The following is a 26,561-nucleotide window of genomic DNA, read 5'->3' as shown; positions in this document are numbered from 1 at the left end:
AATAGATAAATCTTCTAATGAATACACATTTCAAGTGAAATGTAAATATTTTATTGATTAATATATTAATATAATATATTTATTATAAATAATTTTTTAAACATAAATATAACTATACATAAACTAATTAAATATTTAACATATAACATTTCATATACCTTTTAGATATATTTATTTAGTACCTTCTTCAGTATTTGTTAGATTAGAAAGCTTAAAATGATAAAATCTCTTCTTCAACTTTAAACACATACAGTTTTTATTTTAACTTCTTTACTTCTTTAACACCCACAGTATTTTTATTTTTATCTTTTTTCCAATCAACACACAGGTAGCTGCTGAAAATGTTGATAAGTAAAAGATATATTGTTTTAGCGATTTAATATCGAATTAGGGCAACAATAAAACTAAATATAAGTAACGAGTTTTACTTTCTGGTTTATTGTACAGTTACAAAAATAACGTTCAGAAGGAAACAAACGGAGAAAATAATTTGAAGAAAACCATAACCATATTGTGTAATTCCTTGGTGCGAGCATGTATATAACTGATTCTTTCTTCTTCTCATTTGTATAAACATAACATAATTATGTCCAAGAAAGAAAGCCTCCAAAGATTGATGGAAAATTAAGCATACACCAAAACTGCTCATCACAACAAACAACAGCCAAAGGTAATATAATTTTCATATAAAATATTTCATCACCTTAATTTTGTAACTCTAATTTATTTTATCGCCGCCACCTATATATCCAAAACAATTATTCATCAAATTTCAACAAATCTAAAAAATAAACCTATCCCATTATAAGTTGATAGAATTAAAATTGGCTAGTCAGATTATTAGCGGACTTATCAAGGTTGTTGACGATTGAGATATTGCATGCAGGTCGATCTAACAGCCAAAATATTGAACAAATACATGATGTATACAAAAATCTACCTTTACATTCAAAATTTCCATAACATACATGAGATAAAAATTTGAAAAGGAGCAATGAGTCAACAGCCTATATTATATATATTATATATACCATCTATATATATGAAATTCTCTTATCCAGAACATTCTGTCCGTAATTTATCCAGGAAAATACATATCCACAAGCAGATAAGCGTGTGTTAAAACGTTTCATATCCATCCACATGTGGATAGATGTTGTCCTAAACAATTCTGGACATAAAAATCCTGCATAATAAAATGTTCATATATATAGTGTTCTGATTGAATGAAGATGATGAGAAGACGGATCAAATGCAGACAATGCATGGAGTAAACTTCTACCACTACTACTACTGACCCTCCATGAGAGCAAACCTCATTTCTTCAGTTGGTTTCCAATGTCGCTTCCTTTGGTTTATGAACCAGTTATTTATTTGCTTCTGATCCAAACCAGTCATCTCTGACAGCTTCGCTTTTTCCTCTTCCTATATATATAACCCCCACCACCATCCCATAAATATTTATATCATTCTTTTTTCTTTTCTTTTTCTTTTTTTTCAGAATATAATTATTTAAAATGAAAGAAATGAATAATTACCGTAGGATACGGCCATCTATAGTGAGTGTTCCACCAGTCCAAGAGTGCAGTTCTGGCATCTTTCGGTAGCTTGCCTTTCTTTCTTTTCTTGAGAAACTCCTTCCTCAGACTGCTTAGATAGCCGCTGTACTTCTGCAGCAGCATATCTTTAAGCTCCTGATCGATTGCCCGGCCACCTGCGCCGCTCGTTTCTTCGCTCTCTGCTGCTTCCACCTGATCCCCACAATTACTCAACTCCTCCTCTGAAGTACCACCTGCAATTCCTTGATCATTATCCGTAATTAACAATGTATATACACATATATGACACACTTAATTTCACACACAAACTACATGAAAAGGGGGTTCCGACAAAACTATAGGCATCCCAGTAGTACCATTTATATACATGGAGTTTGTTTGTTAATTTGAGAGTCTTGAGATCATGAATTTTCCATTAGCAAGATGCTTTTGCATGGCCATGCAAGTATACCAGGCAGTGATTATACAACAAAAGTAAATTAAAATTTGGTGTTTGGAAAATAAACAAATTCATTGCTCTATAATAGGCTCTCATTATTCCTATTAATAAAATAATAAATATTTTAGTAAAAAATTCCTCCATTAATATATATATATATATATATAAAGCACATAGTTTTAGGCTGTGATATTCTAGTTACAAAACTGGTAAGAAGGCCACCCAAAAAAACAAAAAACAAAAAAAAAAATAAAAAAAAATCCGAGAAGTTTATATAACAGAGGGAATAACTTTAAGTAATAGAATTAAACATTTTTGCTTTGCATATCATCATGGAAGCACATCTCTCCACGAAGCCAAATCTAATCAGTTAAAGGCTGAATGCAATTAGTCACAATCTTATGCCACTTGTAATATCCAATTCATATAATCAACCAAAAATAGTGAAATCACTAATTCATTATATATATACCGTTAATTCACTAATCATTAAAAATGTAAAAGGTAATAAACGCTTTAAATGCATTTGTATGAAAAATGTTCAACCCAATTAGTACATTGGCTCCACCAATCTTACTAAAACATTTAAAGCTCGCTTGGGATTTTTTAGAAACACAAGATATCCTATGAAAATAGACTAACATTTTTTTTTTCTTTTGAAAAACATTTCTTGGAGGTTATGGGGAAGAGGGCCAAGGAAACTAAGATACATTGATCAACATGAATTAATGAATAATTAACAAGGTAAAACCTGCAACTTACTATATAACTGAAGGGAATATCAGAAGAAATAGCTAAAAATGAATAATTAATAAAATTAAAATACCAGAGCGATGATCGTGGGTTCTTGCTAATGTTCCTTTACAGAGATTGCTGAGTTGTGATTCAATACTGCACAAGAATGTCGTCGCTTCATTGAAGGGCTTGGATAGTTCCTCCTTGTATCTATGAAGAATCTCACAATATGATTCCTTCAAGCAAAAATGCCATAAATTGAAGTCTAATTATCAAAGTAACAAATAAATTATTCAAATTTTATCCATCGATCACCAATATTTAAGAAAAGGATATTAAAATTATTATCCAAACAAAAAAGAAGAGACTAAATCCCGGAAAATTGCAATTTAGGGGTTATATATGTATATACATAAATATATTTTTTTAGGTCTGAATTTTGGGTACTTTTTGAAATGACAATACAATTATAGTACCAAATAACAATTATTTGTTTTCTTTAATTTTTATAGAAATAATTTCTTTGGAATTACCTTGTAGAGTCATCATTTTCTCATCAGAAAAATACAAAAAAAAAAAAAAAAAAGAAATAAACGGGAGTACTAATTTCTTTTGTTTTCTTAATTTATTTATAAATGCAGTCAAAACCCTTTCAAGGGTAACAGAAGAAAATAATTAAAAGATTAAAATATTAAAAAAAAAAAAAGAAGAAAACGAAGAATCTTGGTCGCTGAAATGCAACAATACCATGAACTCATCTAGTTCGGGATCAACTCCAATTTCACTGCAACAACTTAGGGGATGGTTTTCCCGGCTGATTTCTTCAAGAAGCGTTGCCGTTTCCGGCGGTGCACCAACCTATAGGTCAACATAAATTAAATTAAACAAAAACTACTCCATATTATTAAATAGTGTATCCAATAATAATAATATAATAATAATAAACCTTTTGGCATTCAATATAAGCAGCAACAACATCTGGATAACGAGGATGATTGGCAATCTGGGCCTTAATCAGATCCGACATCTCTGTCCCCATGGCCTCGGATTGATCAAATGGAAGCAAATGATCACGATCATGACCATGACCATCATGACGATGAAATATTGCACAAGAAGCAGTGGCAGTGGTCGTAATATTATCAAAATCAACACCCACATCATCATTCGAGTAGGAGATTCCAGGGTCAACCCTGTAAAACTCTTCCATATATATATATATATATATATATATCTATGTGTGTATATATTTTCTATAGTAATTATTAAGATAAAATCTTCAAACTTCAAAAATAGCCCAAGATGAACAACAAGAACTAAAACTGATAATGAGAGAGTGTGAGAGAGAGAGAGAGAGAGAGAGAGAGATTGAAACTTTGAAGGGAAAAAGACCAGACTCTGGCTTGCTTTTCCAAGAAAAAACAAACTGGGGAAAATTAAAAAAAGAAAAAGAGAGAAAAAAAAATTTTAAAAGCACTGTTTACAGTACTGAAAGAGAGCCTAGCAGAGAGACAGGGATAGAGCACGAAGAAAGTGACAGAGAGAGAGAGAGAGAGAGAGAGAGAGAAAAGGAGCGAAAACAGTAAGATGGATTTGACAAGGTTTTGAAGGGTAGCCCGTATTTATAGAGAGAGAGAGAGAGAGAGAAGACTATTAAATGGAGGTCATATCTCTGCACAACTCAGTTTTGTGACATGACATTCTGCCACGTTTCATCCTCTCATTGGTTATTACTGGATACACCTCACTCTGTGGGGCCTGCACTCTACTTCCTACAACGTGCTTTCAAACACCTTTTAGTTGTACCTCCCCTTTTCTGTTCCTTTCACCCCTCCCTAACTTATCCACTCATTTCTCCTTCAAAAATCATCTTTCTCTCTTTTGCCTTTTCTTTTTTACTTTTTTACCAACTAACCTTTTGTTTTATGGTACTATTCCCAATAAATATCATTTACACTTGATATCCTAAAGTATCTTCACTTGAGTAGTTTCATTAAGGGCCAAGAACAACCAATAAAATTTGATTTAGGAGATTTTTTCAAATATATTTTTTCGAATTAATAATTTAAAATAAATAATAAATAATAAATAATAAAATTTGATTCAAAAGATCTTTTCAGGTGCATTTGCTAAATCAATATTTGAGAATATATATATATATATGAAACAATCACCAAAATTCTATAGGATCTATTAGATATTGGATTGCTGTCCATTTACAAATGTTGTGGACCAGATGATTTGGTGATCTAAGATCCCAACTAAAGGATATTTTTTGACTATTAAAAAAATCAAGCAGAACATCACTGAAGAGATTTTCTGTAGTCCAGTGTAGAATTTTTTTTTTTTTTTTTTTTATGAAGAGCATTAAACACTGATAAGGCATCTATCTCGAATATCATCTGCAGCCACCCATGAGTGTATGCCATCTGCATGGCTTTGGCTACTGCCTCTAATTCGGCCACTTCTAGGATGGAAATTCTTAACTTAAATAGTATGAATTGTCATCACTTTATCTTTATAGTCCCGAGCAATAATGGCCAGAAAGCTTACATTTCTCCTTATCGCCGCATCTGTGTTAAGCTTTATGAATTCTATCGGAGGTCTTCTCTAGGAAATAGGGTTCGGAACATTGGGAGCCTGCATTCATTGGCCAGTTCTAGCTTATCGGCTGAAGATATTTGTCATTTCATTAAATCTACTGCATATCGTTTGCAAAGCTTACTCTATGGATATGGCCTACCCTTCATGATATACTTTGTATCTGCACCACCACAGATATTCCAATGTGATAGGCCCATAAATGAAAAAATGCTCTTGATCTTCCTCACGAATTGGTAAGAAGGCCGATGGATTGGCCAAGCACTTGAGGAAAGATGTGAGCTCACTGAAATTCAAAAGTTCCCATCTCAAACCCCATGGGCTTGCGAACCATATCCTTCTAGCCACTTCATAGTGAAAAAAGACATGGATTTCATCTCTGTGTTATTACTCTTGTGAGCGCACTCCTCCCGATCAACATTCATTCCTCTTCTCATTAAATTTGAAGCCACAGGGAGTCTTGAATTTGCTAATTTCCACATAAAAAATTTTGTTCACTCATGGATTCTATTGCTCCAAAGGGTCTTCCACCATTCGTGCTCCTCATGTTGTACTTCTTCTTGTATGTTATACGTTGTCTTCACGCTGAATATACCACTCTTCGTTTTGGACCAAAAGAGTTTATCCTCTTGGTTATTGTTGGCTCAGAACATTTCCTTTATGCGCTGAACCAAATCTTGATTGAACAGTTCATTCAATCTGGCTTCATCCCATTCTCTATTATTTTGCTTGAGAGAATTAACCATGCCATATGATGATGCAGAGAGGTGTTTCGATTTTGGGATAAATCCTGGTATGTTAGGAACCCATGGGTCTTTCTAAAAGTTCACTGAGTTGCCTTTACCAACCTTGTAACACATGCCTTTGGCTAAAACTGATCTGGCCTTAAGAATACCAAACCAAAGCCATAAGCTATTGTTTTTCTTCTTGCAGTTCATGAAAGAGGAGTGAGGAAAGTATTTCGCTTTAAGGGTCTGCACCCATAGATTGTTTTTTGCTGTAGAGAGCCACCAACCGACTTTGGCAATGAGAGCTTTGTTGAAACGCCACAGGTTCTTAATACTAAGGCCTCCATTAAACTTGGATTGAAAAACCTTCCTCCAAGTTATTAGGGTAAATCCTCTCGGGTTTCAAGATTCGTTTTTCCAAAGGAAAGCTCTGGCTTTTCTCTCCAAGCTTTGGCACCATTCGTTAGGAAGTAAGAACGTTGACATGGAATAAACCGGAATAGAGGTGACCACATGTTTAATGAGGGTAGCTCTACCTATCTGTGAAAGAAGCTTTGCTTTCCACCCTTGAATTCTAGCTTCCACTTTTCTTTGAAGATCTTGAAAGGTTTCTAATTTATTTTGGGAGAGAAATAAAGGTAGTCCAAGGTGTTTGGAAGACTTCTCAAATTCTTTCATTCCTAGTAATCTTTTAATATTTAATTTTTCTTTGCCATTGACATTACGGGAGAAAAAATAGCCAAACTTTTCTCGGTTGAATGATTGCCTTGTCCATTTGCAATATAGCTGGAGATATCGCTGGACATTTCTGGCCTCTTCAACATTGGCTCCACAAAATATGAGAACATTATCCGCGAAGAGAAGGTGTGATACTGACGGGGACGAGCAACCAAACTTCACTCCATTGATCTTCTTATCATGTTCCCATTTAAACAGCATCTGATAGAGGAGTTCCGCCATAAGGATAAATAGAAAAGGAGACAACGCGTCCCCTTGTCTAACTCCTCTCTCCATCGAGATTTTTAAATAAATACTACCATTGAGAAGCATCTCCATGGAAATTACGAAAATGCAATTAAGAACTAATTTGGCCACCTTGTCAGAGAAACCAAATAGAATTAGCAATCTGGAAGGCACAACCCAATCTACCGTATCATAAGCTTTTCCTTTTATCCCTTTCTTATAATTCACGGAATGAACCACTTCATTAGCCAGAATTGCACTCTCCCCAATCCATCGGCCTGGAAGAAATGCTGATTGATTAGGAGAGATAATTCTCTTGATTACTTGCTTCAATCTATTAGCTAGGATCTTTGCAATGATTTTGTAAGTGGTATTGCAAAGACTAATGGGTCTAAGATGTTTAAATTCCGACACTCCAGAGATTTTTTGGATTAAAACAACGAAGGTTCGGTTGATGTCCCTCGGCAGTAAGCCCGAACAGAATACATTTTGGACCATGTTGACAACATCTTTGCCAACAATACTCCAATATTCTTGGAAGAAAATTGTGGGCATTTCATCAGGACCTAGGGCCTTAATTGGGTGTAAATTTGTTACCACGTTCCAGATCTCACTTTTCGAAGGGATGGCTTCTAGGAGGAGGTTTTCTTCCCTTGTAATGCAGTTCTGTATAAACTCCCCCAGATGTTCGCTTTTTCAAATATCTTCTGCTTTGAAGAGTTTTGTGAACTCTTCTATTAGCAACTCCCTAATCTCTTCTCTGGACTTTCTTCAATTACCATCGCCATTCTTCAAAGCTGGTATAAAAATTTTCCTCCTGTTAGTAACAGTGGTAGCGTGGAAGTATTTTGAATTTTTGTCACCCACCGAGAGCCATAACTCCCTTGACTTTTGTCTCCAAAGAATTTCTACTCTTCTTCTCCACTCGTTCAGTTCCCATTGCGTACTTCTTTCCTCTGCCAGGACTCCCTCAGATGGTTCTAAACCTTGAAGCCATTGTATTTTGTCTTCTAGTTTTTGTATTATGGTCTGACAAAAGCCAAAAACATTTTTGTTCCATTTCTTCAAGGCTAGCGCTGTGCTATGTAGTTTGTAGCAAACCGATGCATGACGATTTTCGGATTCTGCACCTTTCCAAGCCATTGCCACCACATCTCTGCACGTTATATTTCTTGTCCAGATTTTTAGGAATTTGAATGGTCTTGCTTTATGACTATGATCCAGAGTTAATTTGATCTGGATGGGAACATGGTCTGAGTTAGCACTAGATAGGTGAATAACTCCTGCTTGTTCGAAAATTGTTCTCCACACTGGGCTGGCTATTACTCTGTCAAGTCTTTCCCTGATATTGGCTCTACCTCCCCTTTTATTACACCACGTAAATGAATTTCCATGGTACCCAATGTCTATTTCCCCCATATCAAATATAAAATAACGTAAGAAATAATTGGATTTCTTCGAGACTAGTCTACCCCCTAATTTTTCATCCTGCTCAACGACATCATTAAAATCTCCTACACAAATCAACGAGTCTAGTCCTGTCTTGACCAGTTCGATTAATTTTTCCCAAAAAGCCTTTCTCATGGATCTTTCCGCTGTGCAGTGACAGAACCATACCATCCAGCTATCCGTATGGTTTAAGTCCACACTAAATCCAATGATTCTGGTCGTGGCCAGCATGACTGACCATTGCCATTTGGAATCCCAAAAGAGAGCCATTCCACCTTTTTTATATTCAACCTCAATAACAAAGGAATTCTCGAAGGCCAAATTCCTTTTGATCTTTTCAATTTTCTCCTTACTAGCTTTAGTTTCACAAAGGAATGGGCTTGTGGGAGAATATTTTCTAATAAGGCAATGGAGGCCACAGACTACCAAGGTTCTCCCCAATTCTCGGCAGTTCCATGATATGAGATTCATTGTTTTGGGGGGGGAGGGGGGGGGGGGGAGCATGTTAAGGCCCTCCTCCTTAGCCTTGGACTTAACGAAATCATTTACCAAACTATCTTCTAGGGTTCCTTCATTAAGGAAATCACTAATGGTTACTTGACTTAGTCCTCTAGCACGTTTCTTGAGTCTAATTTTCGGTGACGAATAGCTAGGCAAGACTTGATTCTCCAATGTGTTTTCCTCTTTACATAAATCTCCAGTAGGTTGGGAACCTCCTAGAGACCTAACATTTTCCAACCTTCTGGATTGGTCTAAAAAAGATGATTTATGGGCTTGAAGATCTTCTTGTGAGGGCTTTGGATCATTGCTTTCCTCTGTTGGGCCCAGATCAATATTCGTTGGCATCTTTGTTTGATGGGCCTCATCCACGGATGACCCATACGGTCTAACCTTTCTTTTTTGTCCCACGCCAATTGACTTCGTACCTTTTCCTTCTTGCCTCATTAGGGATCCAACCCTAAGGCATGAAGAGATTTTGTCAGAGCTTTCCTGTTCCTTGCTTTGAAGGGAGATAGGTCTCTCCTCAGTGACATTAAGCGTAGCTCTTAGGACCTCAACAATCCCGCTATGAACATCAGGTATGTGAGAATTTGAATTTGAAAGGGTCTTTCTCTGATGTGAATTAGGTAGTTTGTTAGACTTTTCAGGCACAGGTTCCAACGGGACCCTAAGGTTAGGGCTGCGATTCATGATTTCTTAATCCCTTGAACAGTAGCGATCTTTTGATTGATCACGTGACCCTTGAGGCAACTCGCCAGAGTTTAGAATCAGAAAGTCTACCGAATCTCTGGTGGGAGAGGAGTTGTGGTTGAGGTCTGAAGAAGGGATTCGACTCGGATCTATGGCTTGGTCTTCCTTGTCGATTCTCAGTTCTTCGTTTGAATATGAGTCAAAGAAGTCCTTTCTTAGATTCTCTATTCTGTGCAGTTGGCTTCCTTTCCTCATGATAGAGAAAGCCCCATCTTCGCCTCTCAACCATACCCCAAACTTATCACCATCCGTCCTTGCCGAGGGATTATTAACGAGCTTGCAAGAATTTTTTAAATGCCCTATTATCCCACAGTTATAGCATAAATCCCTTAGTTTTTCGTAACAAAATTGGATCCAGGTTGTTTTTCCAACAAATTTTTGAAAGAAGCTAGTCGGGAGAGGCTTTGTAACGTCAACCTCGGCTTGGATCCTCATAAACGACATCCCCAACCCATTCTTCCTCGAGGTATCTTCACAGCTTACCACTTCTTTAAATAAGCTTCCAATTTTGACTGTGTTTGATTTGTTCATATATTGTAGAGATAACCCGTGGATTTGAACCCAAAAGTTGGAATGGGAGAAATCGAAATCCTGCTGGGTCATTTATGGATTCCATTCTTTAAAAGATAGGTGAGCCCTATTGACAATCCATGGAACGATGGCTCCAAACCCTGTTTCGATCTGCAATTTTTTGGAAAGAAAAAAGAAAAGTGTTGTTGCTTATTTGGTCCAAACTTACTGGATCTTGTGTGAACCAAATTCTTCTGGTGATCAACTACACTGGGAATTTCTTTTCAGATTTTTTAAAGAAAATCCTCCCTACTAATGTCAAATTAGATTTCCTTGTAGATTCTGCTAAGTCTGGAATGAGATCCAGTTGTGGAAGATGGCTCGTCCTTGCGTCTGTAATCTCCTCTTATTCCATTGCTTATGATTTCTAACTGCAAAAAAAAACTAGAAACTAAAGCTTGTGGAGAATCAATTAAAAATCCCTCTCCGTGCACCACTATACAAGATTAACTACCAGAAAATCGCTGTAAGTGTAACGACTAACCTTGTGTTAGAAGCATTCTCACATGGAGAAAACACATATATGTAAACACCTATCACTTCAATTGAGTACTATTTTGAACATTATATGTCAAAACATGGCATTTTTATTTCACATAAGCTTCTCCAATAGAAGATTATCAAATTTGCCGATCACAAATTTAGTGTTAAATTTAGCGTTAGTGTTAAATTTAGCATTAAATGTTTAATTGGTTCCATTTTCATGAAGTATGTAAATCCCTTATCATTTAATAAATTAAAAAACATTATTTTATATTTAAGTGGTAAAAAATAAGCCAAAAGTTAATATTTTTACTATTTAATGAAATTTAAAATTAATATTGTCTGTTTTTTAATATTCATTATTAAAATATAAATGGTAAAATTTAATATTAGTATTGGTATTTAGTATTGAAGTGCTATCTCAATGTCAAATTTTAAAAATATTAATGGTCAAATAATATTTGTGATGCTTATTTGTTTTTAATGATATTACAGGTATTATTTAATATATTAATTAATAATTTATTTATTTATTTTTATATTATATTAATATCTTACTAATTAAATAATATATGTATTTTTTATAAATATATTAGTAAATTAAATGATATATTTATTTTTTTTTTACCCCATTTCTAATTTTTTTTTCCCATTTCATATTCATGATTTTATGTTATATTTTATGAGGTCTCTTTTTTTTTTTGGGTAATATATATAAATATATATATATATATATAAATATATATATATATATATATATATATATATATATATCAAACTTCATTTGAAAAAATAACAAATTTTACTACTTTATAATAAATTATTAAGTTTAAACGGTCTAATTTGTAGAATAAAGGGATCTTAATATTCTCTAAGCAAACGCGCACAAAACAAAAAAGGTAATTTTATAAATATAGGCAATAGTAGATTTAAAGAATGACAATTCAATAGTTAAAAGAAACAGTCTTATTAAGTTCAATCTCACCGAACATGTTTGTCAATATATATAAGATTACCAAATTCATAAGCTAACTTTTTAAAAAGGGAATGTCTGCCTGGCTAGTAGCTTGTTAGCTCTTATCATATCCCAAGAAAATTGTACCTCTGGCCAGTTGTTATATGACTCCTTTTACAATAATTTTGGGTGAACTTAACATCAATTATTTTGTCCAACTTTTTGCTTAATCATGTGTTCCACCTCTTAAACACCTCAATCAATGGACCAAGAAAACGTAATCAAGTGTAAAAGCATCTCCATTAGGAGTATAGATGTCGATTTTCATCGGTGAAACAAATTAATTAACATATATTAATATATAGGTGGCATGATTATATTGAAAGCAGAAATATAAAAATAAAAAATAAAAAAATTCCAGTGATATTGTGTAAAAGGATTATTAATTAATTATATATTTTATTAATTTTTTTTTGTTATAAAAAAATTAACCTTTTAAATAATATTTACAATGTTTAATAAAATTTTTCAAAAGTAAACATAATGTTTAATAAAATTTTTAAAAGTAAACATTCATTTTATAATATTTTTATCCTATTATATTGATATTCAATCTATACATTATCATTGAAAAATAATTATTTAAAATAATCTATATTATTTATATCACATATTAATTTTTATGATCCATAAAAAGATGCATTCACCAAAAAAGAAAAAAGAAAATCTACATAAAGATGCTCTAAATCAAAAGAAGTTTTCATTGATGTTGTCCCCTATTGATTACCAAAAACACTTTAATTAGCTATGAAAGATATGATAGTGCTTCCTAACAAATGACTGCACATTTTCCTTAATCGAGCAACAATTAAATTATAAAATATTCTAAAAGAAGATAATATTATTAATATTAAACCATCTTCTTTTTGGTTTGTCTACCATAGAGAAAAAGAACATGGAAAAGGAGTTCACCAAGAGATTCTTCTTTTGGTCGGGAAATTATAGATTTTCGCTACCAAATAAATTATCATAAACGAATCACTGTAATTACAATTAGCAGTATCTGTAAAGTGAGAAAGTTGAACAAACAAATCTTTGACTCAAACAAAATGGCTCTATCTTTCCTACGGCCATGTAGGCTTGATTTTCCTATGCATATAATTTAGCTTTTAGTATTGTGTATTATAATTCATGTTTAATAAAAAGCAGGCAAAGGGTATAAACTGGTTTGGTTATTTAAAGGAGACATAGGGATTAGATTACTTGTCTAACATAAAATCAAAAAATATTAATCAAAGATTCTTAACTTACTAATTAGGTGCCAATGAGATTAAAGCATGCTGGCTACAGCAACCAAGAATTATTAGAGTTCTCCATCTTTTAGGGAAGAATTATATGCTTTTAGGATATAAAACCAAAATATGATGCTTACGAATCAAGGAAACCCAGTGTGTCAGCAAGATACAAACTTCAATGAAGTATGTGCGAGCTATATAAAGTTATTTTCCTAGCTATCGGGATCATCCTCATAGATGGTCACCAAGTTTTTTATTATTATCTTTTGAAATGTTTTAAATTTAGTAAATTATTTTAACCCAAGGGCAAAGTAAATCTTTTGTAAATGCATACAGATGCAAAGTAAATTTTAATTGTCAAATTTAAAGCTGATATGGAAGATACTAATAGTTTTTTATCGAGATGGTTATAGTATGAGAATTTCTATACATATATATAATTATTCTATTTGGACATTTAAATTATTTTTCTATCAGAATTTTTATCATTATTTTTTAAATTATTTCAAAGGTAAAGATTTAAAAATATTTTGGAAAACTATATAAGTTTGATAAAATATTAAAATTTTAAATAGATAAAATGAACCTTGTATAAATTCATCTAAATTTCAAATATATTTTTAAATTTTAACTTTTAAAACAATTTAAAAGCTAATATGGAAGGACATAAAAATTTATATATTTATATTATATACATATTACTTATAGATAAAGATTGTGAAAACCAATATCTACAGCCTTCAAATTTACATAATCTATATTATCTAATAGTAATGGTTGTCCCTTATAATTTCTTTCCATTAGTCTTTCACTATATTAAACTATCATATGTATATGTATAATACACACACATAAATATAACTAAGATTTTATTTTTTATTTTTTTCATGAGGGTGAATTTGATAATATTATACTAAGAGTTCTCATCGTTAAATTGGAATGAGTTAATCTTAGTATAATATTATTAGATTCACCATATACAAGACTTATTATATATATTTTGTGCCAGCTATATGTTAAATGGGACCTAAAACTGATTAAGGGTTGTTTTGAAATGCGGACTCTTAACGAGAAGCAAATAGTATTATTGAAATTAGGAAAGAGACCTCATCTGCAGCACTACCTGCATGTATATATAGAATAGTTGAACGTAACTCCAATAGTTTCTTTCTATGCACTATATTAGGAAAAGGAATTGGATATATGTACAAAGCGATTTGTTTTAATTTGTGCAAATTTCTATGGCAATGCAAAAAGCTGAAAATGACTTTTGTGGATGAATTCCATTTCTTATGAACTTGTAGTGGAACCACATCACCCACAAGAAATTAATTAGATAGGTAGTGCCAGAGACAAGTTGTGGCCACAAAAGACACTGAATCTAATGCTAGAAAGGGTACCGACATGGAGAGGAAGCCAAGGAAGTGTTAGGAGCTAAGACCATTCCTCAATAATCAATACAGGCTAAAAACTTGAACCGCAATTCATGGAACATTGTCACACCCTCTTCACAAATTCCTCATAGACAAGTGCTATGTGTGGGGTAGTTCTAACCTAAGAAGTAGGTCACTATCTTTGTCTCGTGGAAAATAAGTAGTAGCTCTATATAAATTGGTGCAAGGCCACTTCTTCCGATAGTGAGAGAACCTGCAGCCCAATGACCCAAAAAAATAAAATAAAATAAAAAAATCTCTTTTTGTTTTTATTTTTATTTTTTTGAAGCTCACTGTTGTGGGGACTAACATGGCCAATAGATTTCTCAACTTCCCTCTTGATTGACTAATTTAACATCAACTTTGCTTGCCCTTCACTTAATTTGGAGTGGACCGATTCTATTGGAAGTCGAATAGGCCCGATACAAGAAAAAATTTAACGAATAACTATAAATACGAGCAAAAAAGCTTAAGTGTATTGTAACTTTGGGTCAACAGCAGGGAACGAGTTTGATATTGAATTAAGTTAAAGACCATGTTTTTGGCATGTATACCATGTGCACACCTAGATAACACGTTTTAACTATATATGTAATGCTTTCGGTCTATGATCCCCAGTTCTATGGTTTTATAAACAGCGTCATTTCCTTTGATCTGCAAGTTTGAAATTTATATAAAACTGATATTTTCAGCTAAGCATGCACAGAGAGAGAGAGAGAGAGAGAGATCAGCATACTGCAAACTACACTATGACTAACATTAGCTGGCTACAAAGTGTGGATACAAGCATTAATTAATAAACCAGGCATTTAAGCACTTTTAAAGATCAGGGACTGCAAATCAAAGATCAGCTTAAGCTAAACACTCAGAAGATTTCCTAGAAAATGTACAATATGGTAATATTTGCGTATTGCGGTGTAGGCTTCAACACCCAGCTGCCTTGAGAAAGTTGTCAAAAGGGCTAGCAGGAGGCAGCCTCATAGACAACCACGGATCCTGCCGCAATGCGGCTCCATGAGAAGACCCGCATTCACTTGTTATCTGCATGAACATACAAACAAGTCCACTTATTAGTTCCTAGCCTGCAACTACCCTCACCATTTAAGAGTATAGTTATAACAATCTATACTGATAGTTGAGAGATGCCATAAACAAGAACCCATTCGCACAGGTACAATAGTCTCTGACCTGAGAGAGGGCTGTGCGCCCATTTGCAGGAAATGTAAGAACGAATTTCTCAGATGTTTCACCATGATGAGTATCATGGGCCAACCAATTGCATAATTTCTTCCTTGTGCCCGTGCCAAGGGCTTCACACTGGCTAGCCATGGCATTGTATGGAAGAGGTGATGTAGAGACAGATGATCCTGCAACTTGACCAGCGACCTCAAGCGCCTGAAAAAAAAAATATATATATATATATATATACATATATTCATTAATATAAATAACAGGAAAATTTTTAGTCTTCAGATGTAGACTGCACGTTGCATGCTTAAACATGTGCTAGTTAACATGCTCATATTTTGGACTGGAGGTAAATACAAGACTATTCTGATCAAATTAAGAAAAAATACCATTCCCTAGAAACATGGTTACAACTTACAAATGAATTAGCATCTTGCCATCAAAATACATTGTAGAGAAGTTACTGAAATTTACAAAACTTTCACTGTATTACATGAGGAACCAGGGGATTTGCAATTAACTAGATCCTAATAAGAATATATCTTCTCTGATCTTTGTGTACTCTCTAATTTATCTCTCTTAATCCTACTTGTACCTTTTCCTTCTTATCAGCTTTTGATGGTCATTTTACAAGGGTAATAAAGCTACATTTATATGGTCACAATTTTATATCTTTGTAAACCTTGTTTCTATTCACTTGTGTAGCTTTTAGACGAGCCTACAACAGAAAGGGGAGTCTTTAGTGTGTTGAAATGAATTGGCATAGTTGGATTCACTTCTTAACAATATACCTTAGATACCAGTGAATATATATGCTTGTGATGAGTGTGAGAGAGAAAGAGACCAGGGAAAGGGAGGGAGACAGAGTAAATAATGGCTACCGATTCTAAAAGCTGCCCGATGCTGATAACATGAGGCAGAGATGTGGTCGATGGCATTTTGGGAATGAAGCGAGAAAGGTCTGCAACAGATGCTTCACTTGTCGTATCATCATCAACTAATGAACTTGTTGCAAATTCCTGTCACAAGTGACAATCAATCACAAAAATATTAATCCATTGCTTATGTGATTTTTTTTTTTTTTTTTCTTTTCTTGGCTTACATACATATTACAGCAGTGGCACCGAGTATAATGACAAATGGAAGGTAGCATGCCATCAGAAGTAACTAGGATAAAGAGTATACCCCATCAAAGGAAAGGGAATCTTTGGAATGAGCAACCATTTGATTATGGTCAAAGTCCAGTACTGATTGTGGACCAAACATGAATGCATCATCAGGTGTGAATGGCTCCAAAAGTTGCTTTGACACTTCTTTTGCCTCCAGCTGAGCAGGAACAAATAAATCACATGAGAGAGGGAGATGAAGAGAGAGAAAACAAGGGAAGAAATCTGAACCATTGAGAACCATCATACCTTAGTAATATTTGTTAGACTCTGAACTAAAATATCTACTATGACGTTGTCAGATTCATGTAATTTGTTCCTCAACTCAAATAGTAACGATGTAGCAAGCTGATTATCAGCCACAGATCCATATTCTCTAAGATCTGCCTCAGGCTTTAGATATACCTGAAGATCATCACTAATGCCTAGGTACGGATCAATCTGAATTTGCAAAAGATATTAATAAAAAGTTATTTACATAAAGTAGTGCATACCAATAGCAAATTATACAATTAACATCAGACGAATACTTGAAAAGCCCGAATGCATATATTACTTAAAATTTGAAAGCTTTATCATCATATTAGGAAATGTAAGGTACTGTTTAACAGAGACTACAAAACCAATCATATGCTCACATCATTTGGAATAGATGACTTGAGAAAATCATTCAGATCAGGAATATGAAAGATCTTAGCCGCAAACATCAACATCCCCATTGATAGTACAAGGATGGATCTCTGGCATGCCGGAGGCAATGACCCTGGCAAAAGATAAAGAATGATTGTTATACACTATTATTTTCCTCAAAACTGAAATAGTAAGGTTTTTGTCCATCCACACCACTGTTGGGGTCAAGAGCCATATTCCTGAGAGATAGAAGAAGCTGAAAGAAATGGACCACAAGGCAGTCATTTGGATTCTGCAATATCATAAATTTAATGAAATTTCATTAGATATTATTCGAGGCCTGAGCACATGCATATATATATATATATATATATAAATGTACAAAACAAGAGATTATACATGTAAGTATCTCATCAATCAGAATGAAATAATTTCAATTTAGGGGGTGGATTCTCCAGAAATAAAAATAAACAAAAAGGATGAGATATGGGCACTGATCATGCAGCATCATTTTTCTCCCTAACTGTGACATAGATTTCTATTTTTTACCCTAAATATTTGATAATAAATTGGTTTACCAAATTATATATAATATAAAATAATGTAATGTGAACTTCAGTCTTGCAAATACTATATGCGAGACACTAGAAAAGGAAATTGTATATGAGGCTTTAGGCTCAAAGTGAAAATGACAACAACAACCAAAAAAAAAAAAAAAAAAAAAAAAGGTACAAAAAGACAAAGTAAGAAAGGTAAGATGAGTCTGATAAATCACCTTCAAGCGTGAAGAAATAAGTGTTAGAATGAAAGAATGAGCAATGGCTTCAATATTTGACGGCAAATTATCTGGAAGATTGGCTTGTATCCAAAAAGCAGACAGCAAGTGTGCAATTTGCTCCTCAGTAAGCTTCATGACAAATGGCTCCTGAGAAAAACAACAAACAACAAATTATACAGACTGATCAAAATAAGAGAAAACTACACAATCCCATATATGTAACCAGTTTAGAAATGATGATATTGCTTACTGCATCATTTAAGCTGATTGACCCAGCTGTTCGGTCAATGATGGAGCTAATCTTGTAAAAATTAGGGGAATTCTTGCGTCCACGCCCCTGTTTGCTGTCTTCTTCCACAATTTCCTTTTCTTCAAAATCATCATGAAAATTATTGCATTGCTTTTCTGCTTTGGAAGCACCCTTTTCCTTCCGAAGCTTTTCAAGTCTAGCTGTAATTGAAGCAAAGGTAGACGAAGTATTTGAATGCCATCTTCTTGATTGGTATAGAAAACCAGATCGCAGTGAAGCAACTTCACGTCGGAAGCGATTAGAACTTGGAATGAGAAGAATAGAAAATATTTGGTGTGCTCCAACACGTGCCTCAACGTCTGGATGTAACATCACTTTCAAGAGTTGTACTAGAAGTGATTCTGGAAACTGCATGAAAACAATTTATTCTTTATTTCCAAAGCATGGAATAGAAAGTATGCCATCCACAATCATTCAATTGGTTATCAGCTACCCTTTCTAAAAAAATATTGCAAACGTCCATAAACAAAATTTCCAGGAAAATGGGCATTAGGCATTACATGAAAACCTTAAATACAGAGGCCAAAACGTTATTCAACTCCTCTAACCTGCTGGGAATGTGAAGAGATTGCCAATGAGATCATATGAGCAAGAATCATTAATGATCCAACGGTTGCCCTAGCAACTATTCCTGATGGCAGCTTCTCCAGAGTTATTGCCATCATTTCAAATAGTGGTTGTGCATTGCCAATCTAGAAAAACCCACCACAGATTTCAGTAACAGCACCACAATCACAGCAACTACATATACAATAAAGGCAACAAACTTACTCTCTTAGCAATTTCAAGTAAGCAATCTTCAATGGAAGTCTGGAGTGTGACATTCAAGTTTGACTCCTGCTCTCCAACTGACTCAACAGTAGCTTGAAGACTCTTCCTTAGATGCCTGCACAGGTCTGAGACAAACCCAATTTCTGCTAGCATTGCTCCAGATCTAATTTGCCTAGCTAAAGCAGTAGCAACTAGAATGACGTATGATTTGAGTTGGGGATCATGTGAAACATTTTTGTGGTCAAGATGGCGGATCACATAAGTTAAGATCAATTGCTGGTTTCCTGAAACAGAATTTTGAAATGACTAAGCACTGCTAAATTCTATGGTTCAAGTGCATGTACATGTTCGCAGTCCATGATATATATGTGAAGGCTAATAACATGGAAAGGCGATTTAGATACCAGAGCTCTCCATGAAGTAGGACATATCCGACAAAACCAACATGGCCAACCCTTGCTGAGGAACCCAGTACCCCCCAGAGTCAAAGTAGACAAACATTGGATCCAATATGCGGCGCATTGTTGTGCTTTCCTTCGCTAATTCAACCATTCTCTGGATACAAATTTGAGCCCATACTTTTGGTGTCTCAATCTCTTCCCTAAAATAATGATCAAATAAAGCAAATGTCTTGAAAAGAAGAAGAAGAAGAAGAAGAAGAAGAAGAACTGCAATGTGATGCCATTGGAATGATAAATGAATTCTAAAGTATGGTCAGACAAGCTTTCCTTTATGGGCTGCTATTCAGTAACTGCTACCTTGTCAGAAGAGAAGGATCCTTCTTCTCTGGCCGTGGCCTGATGACCATGCTGCTAGGGCTGGAATCATTACCAACACCAACTCTGCCTTCACTACGAACTACTTCATCCACCCAATTATGATGTGGCTCCTCTCTCTCATCATCATCAGAATGTGCTTCTGCCTCATAGTTATCTAAAGTCACATGTACAATCTGCACACATAAGAAAAACTTGTAATCCTTAACTGAAAAATGAAGGGTGGAAAAATGCAGATACTATAAAATTAGAAATTTCATAGGGATATGTTCAACTAACTTCACTGATGATGTGATCAATAGGAACCAAAACCATATAGCAGTCAGAGTGACCTACACACTTTTTATCTTATAGTCAAATTTATTTTGAAATCTATTGATCATAAAGCACTGACCCTGTATGAAAGGACAAGAGACTCTCCCCTCCTCATGGATCGAAAATTAACTGATCTAGTGGAATTTGATATTCAATATGGGTGAACATTGCAAAATTAAAGAAACTTCCCCACTAGAAAGTATCCGTACATCTTTCCTTAGAGGTATTCTGCATATTCCTAGATTACTTCTGCTTAATTTCAAATAAGGTAATGATAAAATGCTTATACATACAATAGCTTCAAATGCAAATAGAAGAACTAACCTTGTCAAAATCTACAAAAATATGAGAAATTTCAGTCATGAACCAGACCTGCAAAGAGACAAACTTATCGATAAGGAATTCTCCAAATCCCCCCACCACCAAAAACCAACCAAAAAAAAAAAAAAAAAAAAAAAGACCTAGAGTAGTTTATAGATTAAAAATTCAGGCCAAAATCCAAGAAAACAGAATCAGAGAGTAGTACTAACCTTGTTCTCAAAAATATTGCCAAATTGTAACAAATCATTAAAAACACTAGTCAAATCATGAACATACCATGGCTGAAAGACATTGCAAGCTTGATGCCCTCAAGCAGATCTTTTGATGGTCATCCCCTTTCTCACATGCTAGCGAGCATACTTTGGGAACCAAATTCTCAATGTTACGTGCGTATGTGGCATCTGCCTGTTCATGCATTGGGGTCAGACAGAAGACTTCATAAAAACAAGAATAGTAAGTATAAACAATGTAAAAATGATTAATCTATACATCAAATTGAATAAATCTTCTAACACCCACAACTCGTTTTATCAAATACTAAAAGAATGAACAACAAAGACAAAATATAACCAACATTTTCTGTTAGTAATGAGTGGATGCAAACAGCAGAAGACATCTTCATCGCTAAGATATACGTAATAAAACTGAATAAATTAACTACGGAAAGACAAGCTTGAGACCCTCCCACTTAACTTTAAAGTAAAAAACCTCTTATCTATCCCACTTTAAAGGAAAAACCTCTTATCTAAGTTTAGTTGATATTCTAATCAACAATAACATGCAAAAATTCAGAGGGATAAATTATATATGTATTCAAACTAGCAGAAAGTTTAGTATGTAGTGTTGCAATTTTCATTTGGAAAGCCGAACTCAAATGTCCAAAGAATTTAAAATAGGATCTTCAATTTGTTTTCCCTACAAATTTGCAATGACCTATCATTTAATATAGATCGCGCTAGTCAAAAAGTAGTGTTTTGCTAAGCATATGGTAATATTTCTTTCAAAAGAAGGGTAAACCTCGTTGAAAATTTAGCTTACCTGACCATATATGAACCTTGTTAAGGTTTGGCATCCAAGTATTCTCAAAGCATCTTGCTTTGAGTTCTCCAGAAGTTCAGTAACCACATTCAGAAGACTAATGGTAAAATAAGCCCTGCAAAGTGCAAAGTATATTCAACATGAAAAGAAAAGAACGCAAATTAAATTTCTCAACTGCATCTTCAAAAATTAATTGCAGCAACATTTTTCATTGGCAAATCACCATATGCATTATTCATTAGAACAAAAACCAAGGAAAAAAAGAGGAAACAACTAGCTCTTACATCTGCTCCTTGCACAGGCAAAGCAATTTGCTATAAGCCTCAGTAACAATATTGATGAATTTAAGGTGCTCACATCGCAGCTCTTTGTAGCACCTTTCTTCAAGATATTTTGCAATCTATTGAGAATAATGAGCACCAATTAAACCTCGGCAGTAGACTCAATAATCTCAGGACTCCGCCCATGTTTATTAACCAACAGGTGGAAAAGCGGGATGAAGAGTCCATACCTTTGGGATTCGAACAGGGTTTTTTGAAGCATATTCACACAATCTAATAATTTTCCTTTCGCTTGAAGGTCCATCCTGCAAATATTCACCACTGACTCGTTCATTTTGCATAAAATTAACTTTAACATCTAATTCTGGATACTTGTAATGCAACCAATTTTACATATAGTCAACTCAATAACATAATCTCAAAAACTCATTTCCTACTTGAGTAAGCCCGACAGAAACAATCATAGGAAAACTAAAACATGGCTGCATTTAGATCTTAGAAAGTTAAATGCTTTAAAATCCTTCTTTCTTATACATTTGGAATATTTATAAAGCTTCCACCGATTACTTTCTAAAACTCATATCAAGGAAAAATTAATCTCAATTCAAATCTCTTTTTTTTTTTTTTTTCTTTTTTTGGTGGCAACAATCAATACCAAAGAGCATGCATATTTATTCCTTAGAGGGAAGCGTCTACAGAACCCCATTGATTTATCAATATACAATAGAACTAATAGAACTCTACGTAATATGATAATCACCCGCATTACATGATCAAGTGGTCAGATTACAGCCTACCGGACCATAACTAACATATGTAGCCACAGGAAACTAAATAAAAAACCCAAAAAAAAAAAAAATTGTACGGAAAGATAAAGATGATAAGAGACTCACAAGAGATTTGGGAAAAATTTCTGATAGCAGTTTTTTATACCGCTTGACGGGCTTCCTTGAACTTGATCTCAAACTAGGGCAGCATACACACATGCTCCCACATGCTGGGAATATCTTTCTGGAGATGATACCCATTTCCTGTCAATAAAAACAAAACAAGAAAGGAATAGTGAAAAACAAAAAGACCCACTAAAATCTTCCATTAGATTGTTAAAAAGCATCGTTTAATCAACCCCAAGTGCAAAATATTAGTTTATAATGTACCCCCAGAAAATGCAGTGAAGATATAGGGGGAAAAAAAACAAAAAATACCAAAACCAAAAATGAAGTTCAAAGAGAAAATCACGAGCTGGAACTTCCGTTTCAAATGCATAAGAAACGTATCATCCGAAAACAAACACATAACAAACGCTTAATTAGGACACTATGATACTTTGCTACAATTTTTTCTCAAGTACATTGAAGAAAACAGAAAAGGATAAACTTCTCGGTTCAACCAAAAAAAAAAAAAAAAAAAGAAAGACACCCAACAAGAAAATCAAGAACAAAACGGTAAGAGAAATTACTTATAACATGGTGAAAGGAAAAGGCTAGAAGAGAAAATTTTGAGGAGAAAATTTCGAGGCTAATAATTAGCAAAATGAACCATAAAAACAGAAACTTGCAGCAGACGAAAATTAAAACATGAAACGCCACAAAAACCCGAAATGAGGCGTCGAGAATAACATTAACACGACTGAAAACAAACCCATATACAGATTGGAGAGCCAAATGAGAAAACCCATTGAAGAGAAAAAAATAATAATAATAAAAATAAAATAAAATAAAATATGACGTGCACATACCTTGCTCTGCAGAGGCAGATCCGGGAGGTGAGAAAACTCCCACTGGGTTTATAAGGCTGAAAGCAAGAATGGCCGAGATTGCTTTCAAAAACAAAACAAAAAGAAGAACATGAAACTAATGGAAAGCAATGAGAGAGAGAGATGGAACAGAGAAGAAGAAGAAGACGCGCGTGGATTAAGACAAGTTAATGGAACATGGGAGTGTATGAACTATTTCACGTGATAGCTGTCAGATTGTTTTCTTTCATCACTGCTGAAAAAGTGAAACTGTTGCATTTTTGTGTCAGAACTTGGGTGACCAAAAACCAAACCAAATTGTTTCGCTTTTAAATTGAAATTTAAAAAAAAAAAAAAAAAGTATTTCCTTTTAGAAGAAAAATGCCTCAATTTGAATTTTCCATTTTTTTACTTTTTTTCTTTTTTCTTTTATTTTTGGATATTGTTTGGTGTGACAGTACAAATTTCAACGAACCTACCAGGAAAATATGATTGTTTTTCACGCTTTTGGTGTGTCCAGGTCAATGCCATGCTCAAAGACTCTACCTTTAATTTGAACTCTTTCGGGGTATTGCTTTATTTTGAACTCAACCGTGCTTCTTCTTTCACTACTTTGAAGGATCACGCACCATCATTTAAAAATAATTTTACATGTAATGGAGGTTAAGTGGGGTTTTCTAGACACCACAATTGGAGTTTTTACAGTCAAAAATAGAGGGAAAAAAATATATTAAAAAAATTTAACAATTTTATTCGAGAAACTTGGTTCTTCCACTCTCTTGAGTCTTGACCAAACTCATAAGACAAAGATAAGTTCTTTCTTTCTATTTTCAACATTCTTCTTCCAACATGCACCACACCCACTTTTTTTTTTTTTTTTTCTTTTTGTTTTTGTTCTAAAATAGCACCACACCCACTTTTATTTCTCCCCATTGGTCTCACAGTGCATAAATTGAATTTGGTCAAGCATTCTTTGTTGGTTTTCCAAATGGTTAAAATTGTGGCACATTACATGAAGGAGGTTGGAACTTTGAATATGATCCATCCTCCAAGAAAATGATTCATCCTCATTTGGAGGTATATCCTCGTGGGAAAGGTCTAGAGTAATTAACAATAATTAAAATCATGTGGAAATGAGAAACCCTTGTTTGTATTATAGGAACATTTCTTCAAAAGTTTGAAGGAATCATAAATGACACACACACAAACCTCCAAGCCATTACCATTGACAAACCCATTATCACAAAGTCTTCAAAAAAAAAAAAAATGTCTTCATTGCTTGAACAAGTTGTCCTACAGGAGATCTGCATATGCTCTGTAGCTGAGGAGCACATGCTATGCTATGGTCTATGTGCCCAACCAAGCTACAAACTAGTGTGGAAAAGATGCTGAAAGTTGGCCTATTTGACTCTTTTTCAGGCATATTAAATATAAAAAGGTTTTGGTATTTTCATAGAATTCAGAAAGAGGGAATTTTAAATATGCAATTCACTAGTAACTTCAAGTCAGTCAATTTATTTTACATTAGTTTGGTAAATTGAGCACAACAATCAACGATGGTTTGATTCTATGTGTTAATAGATCTTTCTAACATCAAATGTGGAAATAAAACTATATTTTTCTAGTGGAAAGAAGCCAAATAAGAGAATTTTCACGCCAATGATAGGGTAAGAGTTGCAAGTAGTTTTCAGAGACCCTAGGACTAGGACCACAATAATGATGTGGGGAATCTTAAGATTAATAAATTCCAGTGTACAAGTAGAAGTAAGGTATGGTAGTTTTGAAAAATCTTGCCCAAGAAATCTCATTGCTGTATTTGCGGGTTATCTTTGACAATTGAGATTATCGCTGGATTGTATCAAATACATAAAATATTATTCGCTTGGATGCATAGGAATTTATGTGGCTTCAAGGGTTTCACAAGCTCTACATTTGTCCAATCACAAATACCTCATATCAAAGATAACTATAAAACAAGGGGAAAATGTCAATTAAAAGTTTGTATTATTGCTGATTTGTGTTCTCCCTATCTTTCTACTGATGATTAAAAAAAAGAAAAAAAAAAGTCTGTCTTTCGATGAATATTGTTGTGTTTTTCAATGCTTAAGTTGATTGTTTGATTGGTTAACTGGTTAAGCAGGGCATGTAGCTTATCACAGCCCAAAATTAAAAAAGTCTGCTAAAAGTTGCTTTCATTCATTTAAACATCAACCTTGCAGATTAAGCAGGTAATCAGCAACTACTTATTTAAAGTTTTTGTATTGGTTTTGGTGGCCAATTAAGTCTCAGCCTTGGAAAACAGCCCCAGTAGCCATCAATCAGGAATAGTTTATTCATTTTAAAAATTGAAAGAAAGAAGCAAGGAGCCAACAAAATTGACATACCTTTTCTTTTTGGTAATAAAAATTGACATACCTTTAGGATCACAGAATTCTGGAATATATATTTACCCAAAAAAAAAAATAAAAAAGAATTCTAGAACATGTATACATTTAATGCATATTTATATTGAGGTGGGTGTGTTACAGGGTAGCCATGTGGCAGAGTTTCATGAGATTAGCAAAGCAGGGACCTCAGTTGGAGTCTTTATAAAACCCTGCAAGCAGATAAGCATGTGTGTATACGTGGGATATGGATGATGGGTTCTCAAACCTTGGACCCCAACTGATGGTGACTGAACAATGGAAGTAGCTAGTCCCAGAACAATGGCAGAGAAAAAGTGAGAAAGTTATTCATGATTTATGAAAAAGGCTTTTCAGGATGGTCCTACATAGGGCTTTTGGCGTGTGTT

The 26,561-nt window shown here is 34.1% G+C and overlaps 2 protein-coding genes across 3 annotated transcripts; both read right to left on the bottom strand.

The window, feature by feature from the left end:
- Positions 1 to 925: 925 nt before the first annotated feature.
- On the bottom strand, positions 926 to 4,316 carry LOC107411767 (homeobox protein knotted-1-like 1). Its single transcript, XM_048467821.2, has 5 exons — positions 3,680 to 4,316; positions 3,481 to 3,591; positions 2,825 to 2,969; positions 1,539 to 1,792; positions 926 to 1,425 (listed from the first exon to the last, which is right to left on the bottom strand). Exons 1-5 carry the CDS (start codon positions 3,941 to 3,943, stop codon positions 1,291 to 1,293), a joined length of 909 nt encoding a protein of 302 aa, XP_048323778.2. The 5' UTR covers positions 3,944 to 4,316; the 3' UTR covers positions 926 to 1,290.
- A 10,872-nt stretch (positions 4,317 to 15,188) lies between these two features.
- Positions 15,189 to 24,085, bottom strand: LOC107411773 (protein SEMI-ROLLED LEAF 2). 2 transcript variants are annotated; one of them, XM_016019429.4, is made up of 20 exons: positions 23,774 to 24,085; positions 22,929 to 23,066; positions 22,266 to 22,340; positions 22,039 to 22,154; positions 21,755 to 21,869; positions 20,993 to 21,121; positions 20,720 to 20,767; positions 20,063 to 20,256; positions 19,709 to 19,905; positions 19,305 to 19,588; positions 19,082 to 19,225; positions 18,474 to 18,881; positions 18,221 to 18,370; positions 17,662 to 17,737; positions 17,454 to 17,578; positions 17,065 to 17,256; positions 16,835 to 16,975; positions 16,531 to 16,668; positions 15,650 to 15,856; positions 15,189 to 15,502 (listed from the first exon to the last, which is right to left on the bottom strand). In XM_016019429.4, the coding sequence occupies exons 2-20, from the start codon at positions 23,061 to 23,063 to the stop codon at positions 15,386 to 15,388; spliced, it is 2,991 nt and encodes a 996-aa protein (XP_015874915.3). In that variant the 5' UTR covers positions 23,064 to 23,066; positions 23,774 to 24,085; the 3' UTR covers positions 15,189 to 15,385. The 2 variants fall into 2 exon arrangements, with proteins under 2 accessions (XP_015874915.3, XP_015874914.3); XM_016019428.4 differs by having other exon boundaries at positions 17,659 to 17,737; positions 23,774 to 24,084.
- Between the last annotated feature and the right edge of the window lie 2,476 nt (positions 24,086 to 26,561).

Source organism: Ziziphus jujuba, chromosome 10 (assembly GCF_031755915.1).
Source record: "Ziziphus jujuba cultivar Dongzao chromosome 10, ASM3175591v1".
In the NCBI taxonomy this organism is placed as follows: Eukaryota; Viridiplantae; Streptophyta; class Magnoliopsida; order Rosales; family Rhamnaceae; genus Ziziphus; species Ziziphus jujuba.
The sequence above is the reverse complement of the archived record's forward strand: the minus strand, read 5'-3'. Positions and strand labels throughout refer to the sequence as shown.